This window comes from Sciurus vulgaris (assembly GCF_902686455.1).
Source record: "Sciurus vulgaris genome assembly, chromosome: 10".
Lineage (NCBI taxonomy): Eukaryota > Metazoa > Chordata > Mammalia > Rodentia > Sciuridae > Sciurus > Sciurus vulgaris.
The window spans coordinates 18,324,128-18,351,262 of record NC_136470.1 but is presented as its reverse complement, the minus strand read 5'-3'; the positions used below and the strand labels follow the sequence as shown (position 1 = coordinate 18,351,262).

Here is a 27,135-nt window from a genome sequence, read left to right as displayed (position 1 = left end):
GCCCGATTATAGTAATAAGAAATCTTGACAGGAAAATTATTATATTTACAATGCAGACCCATTGTACACTTTCTCAAGTAAGTATAATCTCGCACCAGTTCAACTGAAGAGCTTTTCCTATCACGTTTTGCATTTATTTTTTAACTAGCAGCAGCTCAGACTGAGCAACTTGTAAAACCAATCACCTCTTGCAGAGATGTTGTCCAATTAGCCCATGCTGGTGAAGGGGCAAAATGTAAGCCCAAGTCACCTAATGGCACCAGCGTGGTCACCTTCCAGTTTGGCTCACTTTCTCTGAATCAAGTCTGCTATCTACATTTGACCTCTAGATGACCGTTGCTTTTTCAATTCAAATGTGCAGCTCTGCTATAAATAAGACCACATAGCTGCACAGCCTATAAATAACTATAAATTATATGCTTTCTCCTGTCTGTTTGTACCAGCACTGCAGAACCCTTCACTCACTGTGATTGAAGAGTCTCCATAGGTAGTCAAGAAAAAAAAAGACGACACATCCTCCTAGAACGGAAGGTGTCAGGATACTACAGATAGTGCAAGTAGATGGAGAAAATGAGTTGGAAAGAGAAAACCACAAAATAGACTTTCAATCTGTTTGGAAGAGTGAACAAAAATGGAGTCATTATGTATACTTATGAAAATAAATATATCAAATGACCATGTTTATTTCTATCAGTTCATTAAAATGAAAAATTACCATTCTTTTATATGCTAACATGAAACTTAAGGGTAAAATCACCTTCATTTTTAAAGAGTTGGAAATGCTCACAATTTACTTGTACATGCTTATCTATAATCACAGCATTTAGGAAAAATGTTAATATTCTTCAGCCTCTTTTCGTTACTTTCTGTATTCTTAAAATGTACTTTCTGAACCTCAAATGTAATTGTCTAACCTAGAAAACAGTGTCAGAACCAAATGCTTAGCCATTTGGTGTGGAGCAGAGCCAAGACGTCATTTTGGTTTCAAACCTGGTCTTCCCATACTCAATGGCTCCAGATAAGTCACTAAGCTCTTTTAAGTGTCATTGTCTCATATGTATAAAGGAAATGAAGAAAATGTCCATGAAGTGGTCCAGAGAAACATAAATAACCTGTGAAAATACTTGGCAGAATGCAACATGTCATGCCAATCAATGGATTATCAATAGCACAGTGTAATATTGAGAGATTTTTTTCTAGTCCTTCTATGTCTACTTACTTGCCAGATATTTAGTGTTCTTAGAGAAAAAAATTTTTTTTTCATCATAGTATAGAAATATGTTTACCACGGTAGGAAAAATTACATCCTTCAAAAGTTATATACTATCTGAGCTAATATGAATACCTTATGGAAGCCATTAAAATCCTTTATGGTTTAGGATAAAAATCTTTTTGCAAAATATATAATTCTCCATCTATAATTTCTCTTTTTAAAAGAATAATTGATTCCATCAATTTTGAGACTAGGATTTTTTTTTCCAGGATAATGCTAATAAAGCTAATTTTAATTTTAAAAACATCTAAGTCACAATTGAAATCACGTCTCCTGGAAATCTCAAGTATCCTCAGTCTATATCATGTCTAACCTTGAGTTGGATAAAACTACTCTGGATATAATCCAAATTTGAAAATGAGTATTGGCATATTTGATACCATATTTTTAAATCAAGTTAGACTGACATGACAACTAAAATAATCAGAAAACACAAAATACTGTAAGATGCCCAGGGGTTAGCTGATATAACCTCCCTTTATAGGAAACTCTTTTTCCCCTTCTTAATGACAAAATCATAAGTGAAGCACCTCTGACCCACCACTGTGCATTCTGGGACAAGAGGAAGCGATGGTCCTTAAATCTGAGTGAACTTTCACCTCGTAGGGTTAAGCAGTCTTCTTATCACACACATTAATTGGAATATATGTACAAAAATTAGTCTGTGTGCTATGATTAATAAATATTAAACATTTTGGGGGAGGAACAAGTTGTTAATAGATGTGATTTCTTGTTAAATCATTGCATCATGGCAGCTTTTAGGAAATAAAAGTGATGCCAAGTTGAACATGATAATAATGCTGCATATTTAAACGAATAGCACTAAACAGAAAAGAAATTGATCATATGCTCTCTGGCAAAACAACTGGTTTTGGAATCACAGGCAAGGCAATGGGAACACACACTATTAAAAGATGGTGTTCAAGAAACACAAACCCAAGCAGAGAAGGTGGTGGTGCTGCAGCTACGATCCAGCCATGCAAGGCTCTCCTCCCTCGCCCCTCCCCACAAGTGGGCGACAACATACTTTTAACAGGATCTTGGGGAAGAGGTTCCCGAGTAGTCTTGAATAAACTTTGGGACACTATGGAGAAAAAAGAACATAACTAAAAACAAACACAGAAACATGGGAAGGATGGCTAAAACTCACTCACACAATTCCACTGACCCAAAGCAAAAATAATAATAATAATAAAATAAAATAAAAGCAAAAAACTAAACAGGGAATCTAAGTAACCATGTAAACGAACATAAGATCTATTTCCACCAGAGATGAACATCCATCTGAGGATGTTAGACATTTTGTCTCCGTGAGAGGACTTCTTGCTTCAGTTCTATTTTCCCTCGTGCCAAGCATTACTAATTCCCTTCTATTCATTTCTCATAGCATCTCCATTCATTGGGCAGCTTTCAATGAAGCCTATTCTCCATCTGTACCTGTCTGTCTATCTAAATTGACCTTTAGCCCCTTGCCTTTGCTTTTTTTTTTTTTTTTTTTCAGAGCTAGAGACAGAACTCAGGGCCTGGTGCATGCTGGGTAAGTGCTCCTCCACTGAGAGACATCCCCATTCCTGCCTTTGCTTTCTTGAAACTTCTGTAACCCACTCCCTCTACCTACTGTTTCCCTTGCCCAAAACATCACTGTTGGGAAAGACTACACTTCACAAATCTCTCATGCAAGTGTGTGCTTTCCAGAGCATCTCCCCAGCAACTTGGGGTGTCTACTGCTTGTTCCAGCCTATAGTGATCAAATGGGAAGGATGTTGGGGAGGGCCAACTGAGGAGGTAAATTTTTAATTCTTAAAGCAAATTCATCACTGTTAATAATTAAAACAAACTTATTCATTTATATATATACATTTTGTATTTTTATACTTAAGATTTTTTTCTTCTGGACTAGTTAATATAAACTACTGCCCTGCATTAGTTGATTGCAAAACCAGTCGTTATGCCAGACAGCTCCAGATGTCAAGCTGAGAGCATGCACCAAAGGTGATTTGATTAGTTAATATAAACTAATCCAGAAAATAAATTTCCTTAGGGAAAGGGAGAAAAAGTTGGAAACCTGCCAGGAAATATCACCCAGCAAAGCATAAGAATCACTGTAACAAAAGCCCTTTGTTTCAAAGGCTCCAGGCAACAGAATCCCCCATTGTGCTCCAAATTACCTGACCTAATTAACTGCATTGTTTGAAACTGAAGAAGAGAGTCTTTTGAGCTAGAAGCTGCAATCATCCAATCAGAGAGGAGAAAAGGGGGCTTGTGTTACTAGTTCCTACACTAGTTCCTACACCTGTTCTTACAAAGGGTTGAAGAGGAGCCATCTCATAGGCCAGAAGATCGGCAGGAACTTTCTCTAAGATCCCAGTAAATATTGGGTTCCTTCACAAGGGAAGGTCTTAATGGTGCAGGCCCATTTGTTGTTTTGCTTAATCCTAAAGTCTGGCTGGAAGATAATTTATATAACCTCCAAGAATTCCAGGCAGGAAATGGTGGTTGCGACCCTTATAAAACAGGGGAACAAATGCAGGAGTCTCCCCAGAAAGAAACACAATTATTGAATTTCAACATGATTTTATCAAGTTGAGGAAAAACTTCTTGAGTCATTTAAACTAACTATTCATGAACAAAAGTAATCAAAAAAATATTGGGAATTTAACATGGAAGACTCAGACTAGAGAAGTCCATGTATCTTATAAATTCTCCCCTAAGAATTAACCCCGGAGGTGGGGGAGGGGTCTACCTTGTACTTAAGTCACCATGATATCATATATTTAGTCCCCAGAGTTATGAAAAGCTTAATGTTCAAGAAAAAGGCTTTGAAAATTATATTCCGAGCCTTGTGTCATGGAAGGTTTCGAAGGTTAATAGTTTTCTTCTACTTTCAAGAACAGGAATGAAAACTGGACATTGCAAACGCCTGTGCTGAGCCCAGGGTAACAGGGCCACCTCTGCCCTCGGGGATTTGAAGTGCATGAGCTCCCTTCAATCACACTCCCTCGCCACCACACCAGGCACACATGCTATGAAACAATTCAGGGGTGTTCATCACCGCAATACACCTTGTCAAGGCAAACGACGCTTCATTAGCCATTTCCAGGGGCAGATTGTCTCTGCACACGTAGTGCACATGCATAAACACGGATACAGGACACAGACAAACATGTAAGTATGCATTTGCAGAGAAAGCCACTCCAGCTCCATTTTAAAGAGAAGCACTTGGAAATCCTTACAGATTGCAAGACGAATGTACCACAGTTAGAGTAAGAACACATCCAAGGCCATGCTTCATAATAGAGATAGACAGAGATGTGCTCATGATCGAACACCAGTGTGCCCAGAGAGTCTGGGCAATTAGAGAACCGACAGAAATGTGTTAGTGGTAGCAACAGGCCCATTCCCAAGAACCAGGAAAATCAATCTGTTACACAGAGCAGAGTCAGTGGCCAGAAAGGCGAGAGGTGGCCGGGCTGGAGGAGGGGTCCACTTACTGACGCTGCCACACACCGCCAGGCAGTACTCTTCAGAGTCAAAGTTGTTCCTGTTGCCGCCACATCCGCCGTAAAAGAAGGGGGCGCACTTCCCTTCAGTAACATCAAAGTACCAGCGGGAGATCATTGCTCGGCAGGGCCCGGTCTCGGCTTGTTCAGAGCACACCTCTAATCAGAGGAGATGTGGAACCACATTTAGCATGAGAAGACATGTCGCTGTTCGCGTACACACGTTTACTTGTCTTACGCATTCATCCTCTTGGTGTAACATGGACTGGATATGTGAGGCTGTCTCTACCCAACAGTAAGTGGGGCATTTGATTACCCACCAGGACTTCAGGGTCAACCTCTGAAACCGCAGGGAGCTCACCTCTGGGTTGATGTGTAGGGCTCAGTAGTAACAGAAAGATTTAGACCAGAAGTGAAAAGATCTTTCAGCTGCTTTTAGGTGTATATTCAGTTCTCCATTATAAAAAATAAACTTCTCTTTTAAAATAACTTCAAGTCAATTTTTATATTTTGATTAGGATGCAAAAGTTTAAGCTCTCACAACCATCTGACTTCTCTTTTCCTCAATAAATGACTCACTTCACTTGCGTGTGAAATTAATTACACATAGTTTGGAATGTTTTCCAGCCTGATCACCGATCATACCTGAAAACATCTGGGATATCTGTAAATGTGACTGACAGTCAATTATATTAACTCTAAGACAATTTTTATTTGTGCATTTGTCTGACTCTTGACTAATGTTCTAAACCATAAAACAGTCAACCAGCTCCAATTTATAATACATACCGTGCATTGTTTTGTGTTAAAATACATCTTACCTGTCCACTTGCCTTGCCACCCTCCCCATGATCGATTTCCATAATCTCTGACATCAAGTGTAAAAATCCATTCAATTCCATTTATAATTTAATCATGATCAGAAGTAGACTCTACACCTCCAATGGATCCCATTTTTGCTGGAGATTAAAAAACACAACCGTCCCATTTTTCTCCAGCTTTGCTTCCTGCCCTGCTGGCTAATACCTAAGTACACACAAATATTTTGCTTATTCTTGGGTTTTACCAACAAATCAGTGAAAAAATACCTTTCCGAAAGGTAAAGCTATGCATAACCCAGAGCTTCCAAATTAGCAATACTCAACACACAGATCCTACTCAACCAGAGACAAAGACCCACAACATCAGTGAGAAGGAACTTCAACAGCTACTTCACGTCCCACATACGCTGCTCTTTCAGCACATGCAATGACATGGTGGCAAAACCCGAAGCTGCTGTCATCATGATGACGCCAACAGAAGGGACAGTCAGCCTGAGCCCAGAAGGTGAGCCCCAAACACCATAGTGGTCCCAGGTAAAGGACATCTAAGATGATTCTGGCTCTCTCAGATGGACATGATCTGACTCCAGGAGCATCATGCTCAATGTCAGGCACCAAGGTCATCCTATTCAGTGTTCCTGCTCTGAAAGCCTATGGCTCCCAGGCTTGTCTTTTTAATTGACTTTCGTACAGAATTCTCCAGTAGGATGAAAATCGACTGACTTATTGACTCAAGGATTCCACTTACTTGACAAATTTTATCCATCCCCCCGGGTCAGAGGACTGTCATTCTAATTTCTAAAGGGTAAATTAGTTTGGGGGCCCTGTTCACTTCTGAGTTACTGACAGCAGTTTCAGGGCTGCAGAGTTGAAAGTCATGTCCACGTGTGGGCCCTGCCCACCACAGCCACCAGTGGTCCCCACCTCTGGGCCTGACATCCCCATCTAACAGACACCTTTGGGATGGCCTGGCCTCTGCTGCTGTAGCTCTCTGGCTGATCTGTACATATTTGTGTCACATTGCTTTTTCGGCTTCTAAGATATGATATGACTCATCATTCATCTCAGGCTGTGCTGATTCCAACAAGGCCAAGAGACAATGGCGTCTCTTCAGCCTGCCCTGCGTTGCAGTTGCACCTCATAGCACGGCCCTAAGACAGGAGCGCTGGCAGCAGGGTTCACCCTGGCTCAACCACTCAGGCCTGGCTTCGCATTTTATACCTCTCAGAGCACCCACGTCCATCTTCTGAAGCTTGTCTCCCAGTGTACATCGCAGCCCTAGAGGTGCAGGAAACTTGTCTTCATGAGTTCTCTCATGTACTAAGGTACAGTGGTAGAACTTTGGTGGATGCATATTAAGTACGAGATAAAAGAATGATGAAAAGAGGGGATAATCCATGATGGGTCATTTGTCCCTGTGTGTGGCCCAGTCACAGCGCTGTACTTCTGATAAATGGAAAATGCCCCAGCCTAGAGTTCAAATGACATTACAATATAATTTCTTATATCACTACTGAAACATAATGATATATTCATTTTTATTTTTCTTCTACCTCATTCTCATTTTAAAATAGTTATGGAAGCCTTTGAAGAAATCAGGTCAAATGAGCCACAATGAGCCAGAATTGATAAGAAAAAAAACATTCACAACTCAAAATCCATTTGTTATGTCAAGTAAGTAAATAACTACGTGATAAACCCACCACTCTTCGTGAAGCCTACGAATGATTCTCATTTTAAAACTGCCCAGATTTTGGACTGACTCTCCTGTTCTTGTTAGAACTGTTAGCATACCTGACTTTAAAAGGTTCCAATGAATTTCACAACCTTGGTGGAGTCCTGTGAGCTGCCTGGAGATGAGCAACAATCTCACAAATACTTGCATACAAATGGTATCTGTGATAAAGTGGTCAGGAATGGGTAGAATTGCACATGGTCATCTAATGCTAAATACACAGGTATGGAGGAACGGATGGATGCGGGACTGGAAACAGGGATAAAGTGTGCCTATATCCCTTCCGAATCTCTAAAGACAGTTGCCTGGTTCAACTGCTTCTGATTAAACCAGGGAACTTTTTATAGACAGAGTTAAGAACTGTAGATTCTGAGATTATTAAAAAAAAAAAGTCATAAAGCATAATTTTCTCCATATTCTGTAAGAATATATACTTAATTAAATGTCATACACAGTAAAATATATATCTCATTTCCTCTAGTTAAAAATTCCTTATCTTGTGCTTTGTCTCCAAATATTAAGATGAACAGGGACAGAAATAGCCAAGATAAAATACAGTTTGCCTTTGAAATAAATCACCTCTTTAATCTAACAGTAAAATAAAATAAAGGGCATAAAGTACTAAAATCTTCTAGGTACACTTATCTTCAGTATTTCAAAATAATTTGTTTATTATCTAATCATTTGGTCCATCAATAATGGAAAGGCTGAACTCAATGCAGTTTAGAACAACTTTACTTTTTTTTTAAGTCTGATTTCCATCATTGCTACAACTGTAAATACTACTACATCCTAGGCCTAAATTATTAGAATCAAACTTGTATTCTGTTGATGCTTAAGTAGACAAGTGTTTGATTTTTATAGATGAAAAAATTTAAAAGTCAACACACTAAAAAACTTTTTTGGGGGTTTGGGGGTAGGGAGACTTTTTTTTCTCAATGCTAGAACTTTTAACAGAAAAGAGCATTTATCATGTGCTTATGCATATTAGCAGGCAGTCATCAAAAAAACATGACTAGAAAATTATAAGGGCAACAAATGATCAAATATTTATATCTAGGAATCACATTTTGCTAAATAGACTCATATAAAATTAGGCAAGTAAGCTCGAACTGAAGTCTTATGACAAATCTCACTTAAGCTCCAAATATGGGATGAAATACCAACAAATGATACTAACAGCTGTGCATGGCAACGAAGCCACTGACTCAGTACAAAATGACGGGTGCTTATTTGTCATAGAAGTCTCTAGAAGGTATCTTCAGTTGGCTTGGTTTTTTACTGAAATGTGTTAATTCTCTAAGGCTGCCCAATACATCTGCCATTCTAATTATACCTGACCCAGTTCTCACATCTCTCCAGGACGAAAGGTTATTTATAAAATACCACCTGAAGGAGATAAACTTGTGAAGTCTTAGGCTAATCAGAACTCCTGTGTTGTGGTATTAACAGCCACTGAAGGGTTCCACTGTAATTTTCTTTCAACTTTAGTTTCCTGTTTGTTGTGAGAATACACTTGTTCTTCACTCATCTGCACAGTTAGTCTGAAGTACAACACAGTATTAATAAGTTTGAAACCAGGCAAAGGTTATCATGCTCACTGTCAGAAAGTCAGGGGGAGTGGCTTTTCCCATTAAATGAGAGAGAGGTTATGTTGGGAAATTGGCTTTCTCCAGTGAAATGAAAGATAAAACACTCGAGTCACAGCATTTGCTGATTTCCATGGTGTAAATACTTCCTCCACTGGTATTTCAAGCTACCAATGGCTGTGGCTCACCAAGTGAAAGAAGTTCCTGGACAATTAGTTTTCACAGGCTAGCAGAGTTGGTTCCACCATAACAATGAGGGCACAAATGAAACCAGGAGCAATGTAATACGTAGGGAGCCTGGAAGAGTTTTACAGTTTTCTTGGTCTAGGGTTTAAATTTAAAGTGAAAACAAACAAAAAACTTCAGTGGGTAGATACCTCAGGGTTTCTCTCGCTCTGGTTGACATTACTAATATATCAAAAACAATATCACCGTGATAAGGAAGGTTTCCGTTTCAGAGTCTTATTCCCTGTTTCAGTGCCTCAAATCTGCACAATATGGAGGCCAGAAGATGTTGCTAGAGGCTCCTCCTCCAAGTACTGCCCAGGGCCAGTATTGCCTAGACTCCCCTCCAGTCCCATGAACCTAGAATTTGGGTGAGCCTTTGGGGTGATCTGAATGGATAAAAATTTAAGAGAGGCACAGTGATCAACCCTATCTTTTAAATGCAGTAGAAATGTCGAAATTAGAGATATGAGATCCAATCACATTCCAAAAAGACCAGGAGGGGAAAAAGTAGTAAATGTTGCATAGGTTTTGGCATATGAAAAGAGGTTCACATAATATGTGGGAAAACAGAGGACATAAATTTAGTAGAGTCTTAAGATTCAAATATGTATCTCAAAAACTTGATTTTAACAGGTTATATACAAATATTTATTTTTTTACTCTCAAGTTTTGTGTCTGAAACCACATGAAAATAGTTTCAATACTTTTGCCTCAGATCCAATACCAGGATGTAATTCTCTTCCTCATACTTAAGTCTACGAAAACATTAGACTTCTCAGAAACCTGAATTCCAGTGATGTCATTCCTATAACATGCCGGAACATTAAAAATATCAAAGTTTTTATTTTTATTTGGAAACATAATGAAAAGAACTGAGATTAAAATCAAGGAAAGATCACTGGACTTAAAATATACTTCCTTATACCATTTCTTTGTAAAGAAAGAATTGGATTTTGTAAGAACAAAAAAAAAAAAAAAAAAAAAAGGATGCTTCTACTCATTTGATCCCAAGGACTTTGTTTTAATGCATCCTGACCATCTGCTTCACTTAGCTGGCCCAGTGTGCCATATAGTGTAGATTCTGCTTAATAGCACTTCTTTTTTGCTTACACATTTGCATGACTCTTGGTGCTCTGAATCAATTTTAAGAGTGCACAAGTTATAAATACAGAAGAAAGAGCAACCTACCAAATCTAAAAAGGACCCTGAAAATGTTCATATTAAGACTGTATGTAGATTTAAGTTCTGTAAGTGATCAAAACATCTGGAAGAAAATGACTAAAACAGTTTGCATCTTTGTGTGTATTTACTTGATGTAATAAAGCTTATTTTCATTAATAAAAAAAGAATGCTTCTACATATGAGTCAGGGGGTGTAAGGATAGTCCTGCTGTTTCATGTCCTTTTCTGGGGAAGACCAGGCACATTCACCAGATCATGCTAACTGGCCTCTGGGCACCATCTCCAGCAGGAAAGACTGAGAACAGCCATGTTCCTGGTTACAACGTGGATGCTAACTACCATTTGCACTTTCATAACACTGTGCCAGGGGAGGAAGAATTTCTCAGGAAAGAATAAAATCTAAAACTAGAAAGATAGCCTCCTCTTATTTCACTGCCTATGTGGCAAATAAGCATGTGCCACATTTTAAGTCAACATTTTATGCAGCTTTCTGTCTCTAAATACAAGCAATTAGACCACATTATATAACTTATGAATCTTGTTTTCATCTAAGTATGTATTTATCATATTTACTTTGGTGCATTTTTATTTATTTTACTTTTCTTGTCAGATAGCATATGTTCTTTGGCTACCTACCATGTGCTAAGTACTGAGTCAGGAGGTATAGTCAACATTAAGATGGGAGTACAGCAGAGCATAGCAGGGGCATTTCCCTGTTCACATACTCAAATATGGACATCGTGCAGATTTAGACACCAGTGGCTTGCAACTGAAGAGGCTCTATTCTATCCCTTCCCGTGGGACATTTTTGGTTGTCACAATTGCAGGGGTAGATACTTTTGGCCTCTAGTGGGTAGAGACCTGGGATGCTGCTAAACATCTTACAACACACAGAAGAGTCCCCCAACACAAAGAATTACATGGCCAAAACATCTATAGTGCTGAGGCTGAGATAGCCTGCTACCACCCAGGCAAGCCCCAAAAGGAGTTGTGTTGCATTTTAGTAATTTTGCCCATGAAGGACACTGTGCAGCAGTCACCAACATCCCAGAGGTACTAGGTAACAAATGCTAGTTAATTTTCAGAATGAAAAGAATCATGAGTACTGGTTAGCAAAGCCTTTCTTTGTTTATGTCATGAAATACCAAGAACTTAGTCATGGGCAAGTAACGTGACCTGTCTGTCCAAAGTCTTTGACTTTCAAATTCTGTCTCAGAAACGATAGCTAACAACATATATAAATGTAAGAAAAAGAGATAACTCCATCCTCATAAACACTGAAACAGTCTTACACTATACAATAGAGTGCGCCTTTAACATTTCTCCTACCCTAAACTCCCTTTCTTTCAATTTTTAAAATTCAGGCTGCTGTTTCGAAGACTGAGGGGGAGTTCTCAAACGTGATGGTTCTTCTTCTTTCTTCTTCTCATTCTCCTTCTCTTCCTCCTCCTCCTCAGTATTATTATTATTATCAGAGCTTTATAGCTATACATAGTAGTTGAGTTTCAACAGGATTCTTCTATGAGATTCACTCAGTCTTGTCTCCCCTTCACTTTCGCTCTTCACTAACAGAATCACAAAAGGTTGGACATATTGGCAGAGATGGATGGCAATCAAAGATGAATTTTTTAGGAGGGCAAAATGATTCAAGGGTGAGAGAAGAAGGTGTTTGTTTAGGCTGTTTTATACCCCTTTTAAAAATCCCAGAAACTCATTTTTCTACAAGGGAACTAAAGATGTCCCTTAAAACTCACAGCTTTGTTACCTGTCCAAGGAATCTGGGACCAAACTCAGTTGGACATTCAAATTAGCTAAGAAGGTACGCCTACGAAAATGTATGCATGTTTACATGAACCACTCTCTAATTTGCTGGATTTCTTTTTTGTTTGTTTATTTTAATTTTTTTGTTCTCTTAATTACAAACTCTTGAGTAGATGCATACAATTGAGTCTGAAGCATATACGTATTTTTCTGAAAACAACTAATTTGGGGAAAAACGTAAGAAAGACTGGCATTCTTTTAAGACCCGGTTTCTTTAATTGAAATGAACTGAAGGTGTTTTTTTTTTGTTTTTTTTTTTTATAATTAGTTTAGATACAATTGTCTTAAAATACTGTTATCTGATTACATCCATTATTCTAACAGTGAAATAAAGAATCCTAAGAAATTAAAACACTGCAGAAATGAAAGGTGAAAAATGATGGAGCATAACCAACGATGTAAAACTACAAGCAAAAAAGCAAGTTCAGAAACATGATTTTCTTTCTGATAATGTAGATCTTCGTGAATATGCGTATTCTTTCTGTGTCTCTCTAGCATACCTCTGCTCCTCAGTCTCCCATTTCAAGCAACCTAATTATCAGAGTGAGTTTTCTAGATTAGGATCATCTAGCAAAGCAAAGCTTACATCACAATGGCTGCCATGCCCCAGGGTACAAAATAACAGGCTGCCACCTGTCACATCTATGGTCAGTGCTGGCATCAGTTCTCCTGACACTCAAAAAGATGGAACATCATGGTGGAAAAATAGGATTGCATCTTATTTGCTTTAGTGAAAATGGGAGGTGAAGGCCTAAGGCTTTCTCTAAAAGGACATGCTATTATTCTCTGGCCCTAATCCCAAACACTTCTTGGAGCTTTTTTTTTTTTTTTAGCACGCCACTACGGAGGCTTCCACCTCAAGTATGTGAGTTCATTTTCACGTTCACAACAAGTCAAGCTCACAGTTTACCCCCAAGTTGTGTGAAAAGTTGTAATATGAATTATAAGCAAGAATCCCATTAGTGAATTATAGGTACCTGGATCATGTCCATTGCAAACAGGTAACGATGGAAACATAAGGATTACGCCATGCTTTCTTTTACCTCTAAGATCAATGCAAGTGGCTCTGATCAGTTTAAAATGCTGGGTGGATTCTTTCAATTTGATGCTCCATCACCTGGTAAATTCTTTTCTTCTTCACAATCACTCGAATGCCAACACTCCCACAGTGCCTTAGGTGGAAATTTCTTCCCTGAGGCTAAGTATTTTCCTTTCTCCATGCTGCAAAACTTCCTTCCCAGCCAGGCTGAATAGATGCATTCTTTTTAAAGACAGTGTGAGTATGGCTGAAGCAACCGGAGCTGGCCACCTTATTCAGGTCTCCAGCAACCAGTGCAATGCCTGCACCTAGAAGTGCCTCATCAATGTTGGTAGGATGTATGGCAATAAGCCATGATGCTTCTCCCAGATTAACAGTCAGCAGAAGGAGAAAAACAAAAATTGCATTTTGCCAAGGTTAGTCCCCAACCCAAGGGAAGCAACATCTATACCAAATGTTTTGGTTTTACCATCAGAGGAGATAGTCATCTACGTCAGTGTCTCCATCTGTCATTTAATAGAGAATTTTCCACAAGGTTTAAAAGACCTACAAGAAATAAAACTCTACCTTGAAATGTGGTAGCACTTAATACCACCTTGTTCAATTTCAGCCGGACTTAAAATTTAACTGCAGATACTTTAATATGTTATATATATTCACAAAAAATGTTTTAAGCAAGAAACCAAGTTTAAGTTGCTTTTTAATTGTAATAATGTTGTCTAAAAAATATCAGCTGTTACACCAATAGATAATAGACATATTGCATTTATGCTTTTTACAATTTAAAAAGTCAGTTTGATGGCTTCCCTTTAACATTCTTAATTTGCAGTAAACATTAGTTCTCGAATGTTCAGAACACATTAGAGGACTGGAATGATGATTACAACCACAACAATCCCAGCAGCCGAGATTAACATCTCTGTCTGTCAGGACCTGTGCTACATGTTTCCCATGTATCACTTCATGTAATTCTCAAAAAAAGCTAAATATTTGATACGTATTATTAATTCCCATTTTACAGAGAGAATAGGGATTAAACCTTATTTGATGCATACGAATTTACATTTAGTAGATGTAGACAGGCTGTGCATTTGGGCAGCCTGTGCTAGTAAAACAAACTAAAGTTACTAGAAATTTCTACTTACAGTTTCTAGTCATTGCTGAATTGTTACTAAGCATTGTGGTAAGTACTTATTATCAATTATCTAGTTGTTTTCACAAGGGACATGCAAAGTAACATTAGCGCCTATACTATACCTATGAGAAACAAATGATTTAATTGGCCCAAGGCCACAAATTATTAAAAATTCTCTCTTAAATACAATATGTTCTGCCCCAACCCCAAAAACAAAACAACTGCAAAACAACTGCCTGAAGAAAACTAACCTGATAGGGTAGTATCTGAAATATAAAGAACTCTAGTATTCTTCTTAGGGATAATATCAGGGGTTAACAAACACTTTTTGGAATGGCAAGTTTTCAGCTTTACAGGGTTTGTGCTTTCTCTTACAACTACTCAACTCTGCCCCAATAGCATGAATAAGCCACAGATGATATGCAAATAAATGGGACTGGATGATTATTTACATACAAGTTCTAAATTTCTAGACATGCTCAGTGTGGAAAAGATAATAAGATGAATACATGCCTATAGCAAAGCAATAAGCACTTACAAAGGAGCACAGGTTAAACTGAATGAGGTGTATTTATAAAGAAAAGTCAAGTAAAAGCATAATTTGGGCATTAGTGTAGCAGAAATGCCCTGGAGCACCTGGGCCCAAATCCTGCCTTCACTACTAATTGGTCTGCTGACTGTGCAATTTTGAGAAAAAAAAAGACGATTTAGGCTTTACGTGGGGTGTAAAATGTCTACCACACAGCAAAGTAACAAGGGAGAAAGATAGAACTGCTGCCCTGAAGGGCAAGGAGATGGCAATCCTGAAAACTTCTATCCACAATAAAGAATTTCAGCTTGGGCCTGCCATAATCTCTCAGAAGGCAAAACCATGTTTGGTGTGCCCCCATCGTGCCTTCTACCCAAGGAGACACCCAGCTGGCAGCAGGGGTGCAGAGAACACTTGCTAAAGAAATCAGGATAGGGTAAAAAGCAGTTTCCCTGGGTGGATAAAACCAGCTAGATCACATCAAAGACTTCGTCACTTACTACAATTCCCACACCTCATCAGAATTCCCCACTCAATCAGAAATTACCCTGAAATCTTGGGTTTATGAAGTGTAATCTCTTCTTAAAACAAGAAAATTAGGAGCAAGTGTCTATGCTACTACGGTTTTACTCAACTTGGTAATGGCCTATTCCACTAGATCAATATTCCACTTTTTATTAATTACCGAAGACAACAATAAACCTGAAAGCTGACTGGATTTTGGAATAATGTGCGTACTTTCAATGCATTTTTCCTCTGAAATCAGAAACACAGAACAGACCTCTCACACTTTGGTATCACTGATGCTAACACAGCGTGGCTGAAAATTTTATGACCATGCTGAAATGTCTTCTATTTTTATTTTGTCTCTCTATTTCTTCCAAATGTTAATGGGTCACAAAAGTACTGAGTTTTTTATGAAGCAGTTAAGGACTGGTGTTAGTAGCAATAAGCTGGCGATGATGAAACAATTTTCTTTGGGTTGTAAATCACATTTTCCATCAGGGGCTAAAGCATTAACATTGAAAATGAGATTGCAGGCCCCTTTCACTGTCTCTTCTTTTTGCAACTCACTGTCAACGATTGTTTTCTGCCTACAGAAGCAGGCTACTTCAAGTTTTTACACAGTGAGCATGTGTAAATGGCATGGCCATTGCTCTTGACTGGGGCAATTTTTACCTTCTGCTAATAAGCGAAGGGAAAGGTCAATTCCCTTTAGCGTTACCGTCTAAAATGTCCACATCTTCATTGGAATTAGCTGGGACTACAAAGAAACTATCTCATATGGATACAATATACTGTAACATATCTCCATTAGGCCCCCTTTTCCAGAAAGATTTTCCTCAATTCTATCTTTTGTCTACTTCAGGAGACTTTGAATGGATGAATTCCTATTAAAGGTTCTTTAATTTCTGGCAATAACAGTCAGTGCCTTTAAAAGACCAGGTACTTGCTTTCAGAAACTGCTCTTCTTGCAATCAACATTATTAACTAGTTATCTTTTTTTTAAATATATTTTTAGTTGTAGATGGACATGATACCTTTATTTTATTTATTTATTTTTATGTGATGCTAAGAATTGATCCCAGTGCCCCACACGCGTGAGGCAGGTGCTTTACCACTGGGCCACAACCCCAACCCTTAACTAGTCATCTTTTAATAGGTTCTTTTTTGTTTTGTTTCATTTCTCTTCAGCCTTGAGCCTAGAGATTTAAACAAAAATTTTTTTTCTTTTAACTGCCTTTGTCTTTCTGTAGAAAATACTAGAACGTGTATGTCCTTCTATGTCCTGCTTTAACACCTAAGATTGCTACACGTAAAACTGAAAAGCAAACTACTAACTGAGAAGGTAACAAGACCACATGATCTCGACAGAACTCTGCCTTAATGTGGAATATGATCCCAAGTTTATGGTGGTAACCACTCCCTGTAATGCATAAATTATGGCACTCCTTATCACCTGACGCCTCGAGAGCAGTTACATCAAATCCAAATCTCTGTTGTCTATTTGAAAAATCTACAGCACATGATGCTGAGTTAGTCCTTGGAGAATTAATCATTCCAGTTAATGCCCATATTGGCCAGTCTGGCGCTGAAGACCTCCACATAACTTAATTTCCTCAAATTCTATTATGTAGGACATCTGCTCTAACTCAAATGAGACCAAACCTCTCTCCCAGCCATGCCCCATACCTTCCCACAGCACCATATTTATGTCGCTACTTCCCACTGATGCTAATGTGCTCTCTGTCCCACAAAATCAACCAGCAGCCAGTCCTTCCAGTCCTAGTTCAAATGCCATCTTCTCCATGGAACCTTCTTTGATCCATCTGTAGTTCTCTCTAGTCTTTGAAGGAGGCTCCATATTCATATTTTTTTATAAAATAGGTTGAGTTTATATTTATTTGGCTTTGATTTCTTGCTAGATTTTAACACCCAAGAGGGTTGGCCAGCCTGTGGGTGCGCATCATTCATTCCATGTGGCCTAGCAAAATGGCTTGTACCAAACAGGTTGAGTAAAGAGACTTTTAACTATTATATAAACAGCTGTCCTGATGGACTGCAAAAGAACTTCAGTTCCATTGTTGAATACTAGCTACTATAATTTTTGGTTACATAATGTTTAGGTTTTAAGAAGAGAAGTCCTGGAAAATCAGGTTTCCCAGATGAAGACATTGGAGCTAACAAGTTCACGTGACCAGATCTGGCACTGTTGGCCCCAAGTGACATTTGAAAAATGCTCAGAAAAGGATGCCCTGAAAATTTCAAACACAGCATGGTTCAGATGAAATGTGCATTTATTTGCACATGCATTTATGTGCTAAAATGAACAAGAAACTGTCATTAAGTAGGGACTAATAACATGAAACAATCCACCTAGAACTTATGTTCATTTATATGTTCTTTCACTAAAGAACATAATATTTTAATTGGATTTTGAGCTAATTCTGAGTGTTCAAGTCATAATTATCTCAGGTATAAAAGTTACAAGATAAAGAAATGTTAAGTGAAAGAAAACAGAAACCAAAGACCAAATACTGAATGATCCCACTTGTATCAAATGTTCAGAAGAGGGTAAACCAATGGAGAAAGAAAGATTAGCTTTTGCTTGGGGCTGGGAATAAGTACAGGGATCAAGTGAGAGGTGGTATGAAGGAAATTACTGGGGTGATAAAATGTTCTGAGATTGTATTATGGAGATGGTTAAACGCCATTTGGTTAAATATTAAAGTCACTGAATTATATGCTTAAAATGAGTGGATGTCTTTTGATATGTAAATCATTTTAAAATGCAACAAAGGGAAGGCAATACTAATAGTGATAATTAGGAACCTGCTCAGGCAGAGAAAGTAGCCCATTTTAAGCTCTAATACAACAATAAAGCTGAAATAATTCACCTTAATAAAAAGTGAGAGGAAGTCTGACAATGTTGTAACTTTTGTGGATAAACTTCAAAGGTATTTGCAATACACTAAAATTTAATCAGTGCATATTTCTTCAATCTAATTCTAGAAACATCTTTTATTACCTGCAAAACAAATGTGTAACCCTTAAGCAACCTGACCCCCAAATTTACTAGTTGCTATAATATTTGGTTGTTTAATGGAAAGCGAATACTTGTTTTTGTCTCATGAAGAAAGAAGCCTTTTTGTTCTTTTGGTTCACAGCATTCTCAACGGGAACATTAATTTAACAGAAAAAGAAAGTCTAAGATATTAGCATCTACTTCTTAAAGAAGCAACTTACACTCCCCAGTTAAATAGCTTAAGCATAACAAAAGTCATCCAAGTTAAATTTTGTGGCACAAATAATGGATACTTGCCGAATCTTAGTTAAATCTCATAACTATTGATGGAACAAAGGATGTTTTGAAATTTTTCTATAAACCTAGCACTCCGTATGATAATTGAATCAAGTCCAGTCCTTACCATCACTGCGCTCACAGTCTCGCTGGTAAAAGAAGTAACAGACAATACCATGCAAAAAATACCCACCGCCAAGGCAACAAAAGGAGATTGAATGCTTAGTGTTTGTCAAATGAGATGGTTCCTGGGTGGGTGGAGTCTTGCAGAACAAGGCACAGAATAGATTGTATGATGAGGAATTCCTATTATTTGAAATGAGCTCTTGAACTGTTTTTTAAAGCAAAAAAACCCCAAAAAAACCAAAAAAACAAAAAAAAAACCCAACAAGCTTCCTAAGAAGCCTTCTTATTTGTTATCTTGGGAAAAAATTATTAATTATTAATTAATTATTAATTATTATTAATAAATAATAATAATAATTATTATTTTTTTTTTGGCTGGGGAAGGCAGTGCCGATAGGGTAGACTGAAATTTCAAACTCTGGTATGATACCTTCTTTTATCCCAAGAAATTAAATTAAAAAAAAAAAAAAAACAGCCGAGAGTGGATTACCTCGGACCACCTCTTCCACAGACTCCGTGGTGGTGGTGGTGGTGGTGGCAATGCTGGTGGTCCTCTCTGTTGCCTCTTCATAGGGTTCCTCGGCCTCCTCCTCTCCCTCGTCACCATCCTCCACGTCTTCGTCATCATCGGCTTCTTCTTCCTCAACATCAGTCACTTCCTCCTCCTCTGCCACTTCCACTACTTTGTCTTCACTGCAAGAACAAACAGAAATCATTCATTGCGACAGTGAATTAAATGAATTTCAGGAAGGGAAACAACAACCAGGAACTTTGGCAATTCCTGAGGGAACATGGCATGAAAGAAAAACACACAAAGCTTGAAGCCAGCGGGTCTGAGCATGAACTCTGGCTCAGTAGGTCGCAAGTGTTTTTCGTTTGGATTTTCAACACAGCTCTTCTTAGTTTACACGGTTGCAAAAATAGGAAGTCATGATTCCAACTATATGACATTTTGCAAAAAGTGAAACTGTGGAGACAATAAAGAGATCAGTGGTTGTCAGGGACTTGAGGGGACAGAGGAAGAGCTAAGGTAGAGCATGAAGGATGTCTGAGGCTGTGGAACTATTCTGTATGCTGCGGCAGCAGGGGGCACGTGAAATTACACATTTGTCAAAACCCACAAACGTGCATCACAAACGTGACCACCAGTGTATAATATGAACACTGGTTCCTAATTTATCAGTATTGATTGAATGTGTCACACTAAGGCAAAATGTTAGGAATTAGGGGAAACCATGGGGGTGGGGGACCTGAAAGCAGGCAGAGAACCTTCATACCGTCCACTCAAATTCTCTATAAACTTAAAACTGTTCTGAAAAATAAAGTCTGTAAAAGAAGGGGGATTTCAAATCTGAGTTTAGTGTGTTAAAGGAATTATCTCTCATAACATCTATGAAAGAAGCACGCGACACCTGCACAGAATAAGATACTCAGTAAGCACAAGTCAAGCAATGCTATTGAAAGTTGAAATTGTACAGAAGGGGAAGAAGAAATGGACTTAAATAAATCTGTAACACCCCATCGTTAGGGAAACCTACTGAAACTATTTAGTTGAGCTTCCTACACTAATTGCTTATGATTTTGCAAAATATCAATATTTCATTAGTTCTCAAATTTTGGCAAGCACCATCATTACCTAGACGACTTAATAACCAGCCACCCACCACCCTCAGAGCTTCTGAATCAGTGGGTCTGGGAAGAGTCCTGAGAACCTACATTTCTGACAAGTTTCCAGGTGATACTGATGCTATGTATCAGGGGAACAACATCCTGAGACCCTTCAAACAAGGAATACCAAGAATGATGGCAAGAGATAACCAGCAACTCAAAGTAAGAATTGGAAGAAGATCAGAAATCATATTTATGACATTAAATATCTATGCATTGATGCACCAAGGGCAATAAACCACCAAGACTGGATGGCAAAGAAAGGACACACTGAATGAAAATTTAAAAGGCCTATTAACCCCTCCCTTTCCCCGCTCTGCCCTGCCCCAGAAATATGTGTGTGCTTCTGCAGTCCTGGTTGAGAGCATCTGTAAGAAGATAAAGGAAGATGGGAATGAAGCGTGAGATAGGGAGAGTCTATCACATACCCCCTGGCAGGCAGCAGAGAGAGATGCCTTTGATCTGAGCACAAAATCAATTCAGGAAAAAGACCTGGATGCGGTGGAGATTTCCATGTCCCAGAGCAGCTGCTGCAGGTCTATTTGAGAAGTACTATCTTAATAGGATTAAAAGCTGCTCTGTTATTATGCGAATGCCACACCCCACACCCTTCCAAAAAAAAAGAAAGCAGAGGGGAATTATTGCCCCAGAGCCCATTCTGGCGGACAAGAAGGGTACGTGATAGGAATCTGGGGTGACTGAACCAGTCTGTTGTGAAGCCTTGAAATACAGCATGATGGAGGAAATCTGATTTCAAACATGTCAGAGGGGGAGATGTCACCCATGATGTCACCCATGGTCCACAATGTAGAAAGAAAGACGATTCCAGAAAGCAGAAAGGCTTTCAAAATTCAATGTGTGACAGGACAGCTACACGAAATTTTGCTGAGATACTCAGAGACAAATGCATCACTAAAGGGAATTCTCTGAGTGCCTCAGAATTTCAAGGATTTTTAAGACAAGTTGTAGAAAGACATGCAAGACCCCCTCAGAACACATGAGATTACGAATAATGCAAGCATAAAGGATTTTTATACAAGTGCTATAAAAATGTATATGACTCCTCAAATGGATACTTTTCTAACTCTGAGTAAATATGATGCAAGGATAATGAATGATCAAATCTAAAGAGGTTTGAAGCATTTGGCTACGGAATAAAAAGCAACTTGTTAAGCAGAATAATTTGTGTGTTAATACAGAGAAAATTCTGACCAGTGATTTTCACATTTCCACAAGACCATGAAGAATACATGAGAAGAGGCAGAGAAAACATTGGCATTGACAACCAGATGATACAAACCTTCACCTGCTTATAGATAAATGGGGTGAAACAACTGATTTCTTGATTGCCTACACAAACATTTCTGCACAAGAGTCTACTCCTTGAGGCAACATTTAAAAAAAAAAAAAAAAACAAAAAACTGAACTGAACAGTTGCTCAGCTGCCTCAAACTTCACCTAAGGTCCTGTTTCCACATTGTTCTGCAGAATCTCAAAGTTCTGCTACTAAAAAGAGAAATAAAGATGACCTGAAGCACGCCATCAGTTAGCTCACCATGTTTGAGATCTTTTCATTTAATCAAATCATATGCACAATACTGTCGAGTTCTCCAATTTAGGTGGAAAATTCAAGCAAAACCAGGGAGAAAAATTAAATCAAGCTGGTGTTCTTTTTAAACCACGAACTTTGCACATGATCTTGAACCATGACTGCAGTAACAATGTCCAAGTACACAGTCCAGGCCTGAGATAGCGCTGTGCTACCAAGGAGGATGGGGAAAACATGATCCTGGACATCTCCAGGTGCCTCCCAGCTTTCTTTGTTATTACTTGAATGTCACTCTTAAAGGTCCAAACAGAAAACCTGCCTAGGAAAACAGCTGTTTAAAGTGATCTGCATTCTGGTATGTGCCTAGCCATGAAAAAGAGTGAATTACACGCCCATCATCCATTACTGCATCTGCCTGCACAATTTACTGGCATAATAACAAGGAGCAGAGATACATAACAGTTCAACTGGCTGAGGAATTAAATTACTTGGCCTAAGAGAACTTGGGTCCAGTCTTATTACCATAGCTTTGATTTCTGGAATTAAATTTAGATGTTCACGAATTCAATGATCTATTCGGAGGGACACTGTTTAAAGCAGTAGCACACAATTGTGTTTTAATGATGCTGTTTCTTCCCCAAGAATTCCAAATATGCCAACATTCCAACTTCTAATTATAGTTTTTAAGAGTACTAGGAAACAAGGAAAAGAAAAAAAAAAATTACTTTAACACTGTCACTTTGAATGCCAGACAGTTGTTACGTGATGTGACTCAGGTGAGCCAGTTTTGAAAGCTGATCACAGTGTAAGAAAACTCAGAGGGATTGGTTTACAGAAATGTGAGGCTGAGCATCACAGAGCAATTTCTCATGAACAACCAGAATAAACTCACAACAAAACAGTCTCTTGATAACATGGCCAAATATTCATATCACATTCACAAACTTTAAAGGCTGTCAACTTGCAGCGGATAGCTTTTACAGGTTTTTAATACTAATTTTGAGAAACACTTCTATAGAAAGGAGAAAAAAATTTGAAAATGCTGACCATCCCAAGGGTGTCTGAATGTAATAAGAAGGTCAAAAGAACACCCCACTATGAGGAAATAAATCACCAACGAGAAAATTTTATGCGTTGGCATGCAAGATTTTTACTTTGGTGAAGGATAAACTGTATCACAAAGGTAAATCTCCTTTTATTGCTAAGTAGGTTAACTTTGATATAATCTACTTGCAGTTGGCTCCTGAAAGTCCTTTTATGTAGTATGATTTACATACCAGTTTTAATTCCTTCTTATTAAAATCATACAAAACAATTCATCATTTGCATTTGTTGAAAAAGCCATAGGACATTCCAGAAAAGGCTAAATTATTAAGACAGTAGAAAGATCAGTCACTAACCAGGATTAAGGGGGAGGCGGGATGACGACTCAGAACCCAGGGATTTTAGGGGAGTGAAACTATTCTGTAGGATATTGAAAGGTGGATATATGTCATTTAGGGGTGAACCCTAGTGTAAATTATGGACTCCCAGGGAGTGATAGGGATGTGCCAATGTAGATTCATCGATTGTAACAAATGTACCCCTCTGGGGGGCATGTTGATAATGGGGGAGTTGGGGGTGGGGAAATAAGAGGTACATGGGACATTTCTGTACTCCTGCCCAATTTTGCTGTGAACCTAAAACTGCTCCAAACAACAGTTTTAAAAAACTTAAATAAATAAAAACTTTCAAAAAGCTCCATTTATTCTTTCACAGTCTCTGTTAAGAGTGACATTTTTTTCTTCCTGTTGTAAGACAAACACAGGAAACGGCAGATTCCCATGGTTATGTGGGTGTGAGCAATCATGAGACCTAGACTTCTGTAGTGATGAGTGAAAACAACCAATGTCAATTCCCCAAATCCAACAACCTACAGGGGGAAAGGCCAGAGGGGGCCCTGCCAATAGGAAGCAGCTCACACCAGTGTACCTTGCTGTGGAGCAAAAAAGGGTCTTGGAGAGTCTGCCATGGTCAGGAATAGCAAGAGAATGAAGCAAATTTGTTTTTACAAAGATAAACAGATGTTTCTCCCTGCTCTGCATCAGCTCTTAGGATCGCCCGTTTTCCAACAGGAAGGTGTGATGGCTGGGTCAGTCAATTTGTTTCAAAGGAAAGCACTTTCTGAAAGTATTGCTGTTGAAGTAGGAAGATCTGAAGTTGTAGAAAATGTGAGAAAATGTAAAAGAAAGGAAGCTGGTTGTCTGTGGTCCCCAGGAAATTTTTCCAGATGGGGAGGGTCAAAGAAGAAAACCAGTTCTCCCTCCTCAAGGTAAAAGAAAGACATCGATTCTCAGAGGACACGGGTAAACATCCAGGAGGTAAACTCAGGGGCATCATCGTGTGAGGAGGAAGCTGGGGTTGAAGGGGACAGTGGGAGGATTCTGGGGTCCTCCACCTAGTTATGTTGAGTTGTACTTGGGATGTGTACTCTTCTCTTTATGCACATTACAGGTCAGTTAAAAGGTGTACGAAAGAGAGAATTCTGCTAGAGTAATATCTCACTCTTCTCTTTGTAAATACTCTCACAGATTATTCTAGAATAAGAGCTCTTTTTAAAATTGGTAATATTGTGATTTTTCAGCATCTCCACACCTGAAAAAAAATAGACCCTCACTCCAAACCTCTAGCACACTATAAAGGCACATGACAAACCAAAGATAAAAATAAACAGAAGATTATGGTGTTACGTATTTTTCAAAAATCAATATAGAGATTCTTTTGTTATGGCCTTGGTAACTTGGTTCAATAGATTAAATAATGTATCTTCTAAATTGATTATTTCAGTAGTTCAGATATTTTGTAAATAAGTTTTATATTTGAAGGGCTCAATCCATTGTGTTTTTATAATTACTACAAAAAGTTTTCCTGCCTTCAATGCTATAGGATTAGAATCTGTTATGTATAGATAATACCATCTGAAAATTGACACTATAAATTTCTCTTCAGAAGTCCCAGTACTATACAGCACTGTGATCTTGTTTTCAGTGGCTTAGCTACCTGTGGTCAAATATGGTCTGAAAATAGTAATTGGGAAATTTCAGATACAAACAATTCATAGGCTTTAGCTAATTTTTATTGTAGAACCTGCCTAAAACCACCCAACTTTATTAGCAGTCATTGCTGTTAATCTCTGACTGTCTCTGGGTTATACATTAATCTTTTATCATAGGTCTGCATGTTTAGAAAAAAACAGTGTACACGGAGTACAGTATTATCTGAGATCTCAGGCATCCACACACCATCTTAGAACGTAATCCCCCTGGTTAAGGAGAGACCAGTGTGGCTCCTTGTCTTGACAGCATGTTTTACATAGTGGATACTGTTAACTGCTCAGTTAAAAGATTTCTGAAAAGCTGATGAACCTTCTTCTGCTGAAAAAGGCATAGGCCCTTGTAGCAAATGCTATTTGTAAGTGAACTCAAGTCTTTCCTTGACTACAGGTTAAGTACAAATACTCCAAATTCCTGTCTCCCTGGAAACTGGGAAGACCTTGCAATGGACACATTTCTGAATAATCAGATGCCAGGATTTCTGCTTGGCCTTCTTGGAGAATACTCTAGGATAGTTTTTATTTTCTAGATGAAAAGGTTCATTCTCAGTGGCCAGAACCCTTTGGTTTCTTTATCTTTACTTTTCCATGTTTTTCCAACCCAGATGGACAACCACTATCTGTCAATTGTTTAGTGATGAACATCAGGATGCAGCCAGTTAAGCAGACCCATGGAAAGCTACTAACCCATTGTACCACTGTCCCAGCCTCTGCTCCCCACCACCAGTGACTGGATCTTCTTTTATGTGCAGCCAAAAGCATCCTTTGCAGAGGGTTCAAAAGCCCAGCCAGGACCCATAGTTAAGGATTCCCACTTTACGAAGATAACAGCAAGAGTGGCCACCAAAAATTCATGACTCAGGCAATTAAAGATGAGCTGCAGGGCACAATGTGGATCTAAAATTAGCCTGTATCGTCATTCTTACACATTTAGTGATGCTTGCTTATTCTGGGTGAGAGATTCTACACTAATTGCCGTATGAGTAACAGAGATAATATTGCATGTTATATGCTTTGGTAATTCAAAGGAAAACTGTTTCCTGAGAGCCAGAGACATCTGAGCAGATAGGATATAAAAGTAGGATGAGGTAGAAATATCTATTCAATACCCAATCAGGAATAAGAAGTAAGCAAATTTGATTATAACAGAATTTCACATGGACAATGAGATAGGCTAAACTATAGAAACAAATGTATTCTTATTTTTTTCTTTAGTTAATGGACAGTTAAGCATTTGTGCTGAAAGTGAAATGCACAGATTGATAACAAGCAAAACAAAGGCAAGGTATCCATTCATCCAACCGACCACCAAACTATTCCATTAAAGTACTTCTCTATGCCACACACCTTTTTACAATGCTTTTTATCAACATTTACAATGCTTTTTATCAAGTGTGAGGTACTATTTCAAAACTGGGGATACACAGGTGAACAAGACCAAGTCCCCTACTTTCCTGAAACATACACAGAAGAGGTACAAGATGAGCAAATAAATTTAAAAATGATTCAAAGGGGTAAACAGGGTTAATGTGCTAGCAAGTGATTATAATAGGTGTTTGTGGGAACAGAGACATGGAATACTGAGTCAGGCACTGAGAAAACGAGGGGGCTGGCAGATGGTGAAGGCAGAGGTAAAAACAAATGCAACAGTCAGCAGGCTCAAGAAAAACAACAAAGAGACAGTAAGCAGAGGAAGCAGTGAATGAAGAGAAGTGTAAGAGAAGAGGGTGGAGACAGACAGGCAGAGTGACTCAGGTAGCCATGTTTATCACACGCGACTGGAATGTCTCCATCTGATTTAGTTTTTAATGATAGCTCTGGCTGCTGGGTAGAATGGACTCTAGGGAGACAGGAGTGGAAACTGAGAGGCTGGGAGCTGGGGATACACTGGAAGGCCTGGGCAGCTCACTGGGCAAATGGGCAGAGATAGACAACGACTTCATCCTGTGTATAAATTTAAGTTTACCACCCAGGTTAACAAAACGGCCAGGAGATCCAAAGAGTGAGATCTGACCAGATCTGATGGGCTGCAGTGTGATTCACAGAAG

At 38.6% G+C, this 27,135-nt stretch overlaps 1 protein-coding gene across 6 annotated transcripts in view; it reads right to left on the bottom strand.

Moving 5' to 3' along the window:
• APP (amyloid beta precursor protein) overlaps nt 1-27,135 on the bottom strand; it is a 239,573-nt gene that overhangs the window by 92,560 nt on the left and 119,878 nt on the right. For 2 of the 6 annotated variants that reach the window (XM_079156438.1, XM_079156437.1), the window contains exons 6-8: nt 19,270-19,472; nt 4,765-4,932; nt 2,301-2,357 (exon numbers count right to left, since the gene is read on the bottom strand). In XM_079156438.1, the coding sequence (XP_079012564.1) occupies nt 2,301-2,357; nt 4,765-4,932; nt 19,270-19,472 (428 nt within the window). The remainder of the gene's footprint in view (nt 1-2,300; nt 2,358-4,764; nt 4,933-19,269; nt 19,473-27,135) is intronic. The other 4 variants (XM_079156439.1, XM_079156440.1, XM_079156442.1 and 1 more) reach the window with 2 other exon arrangements.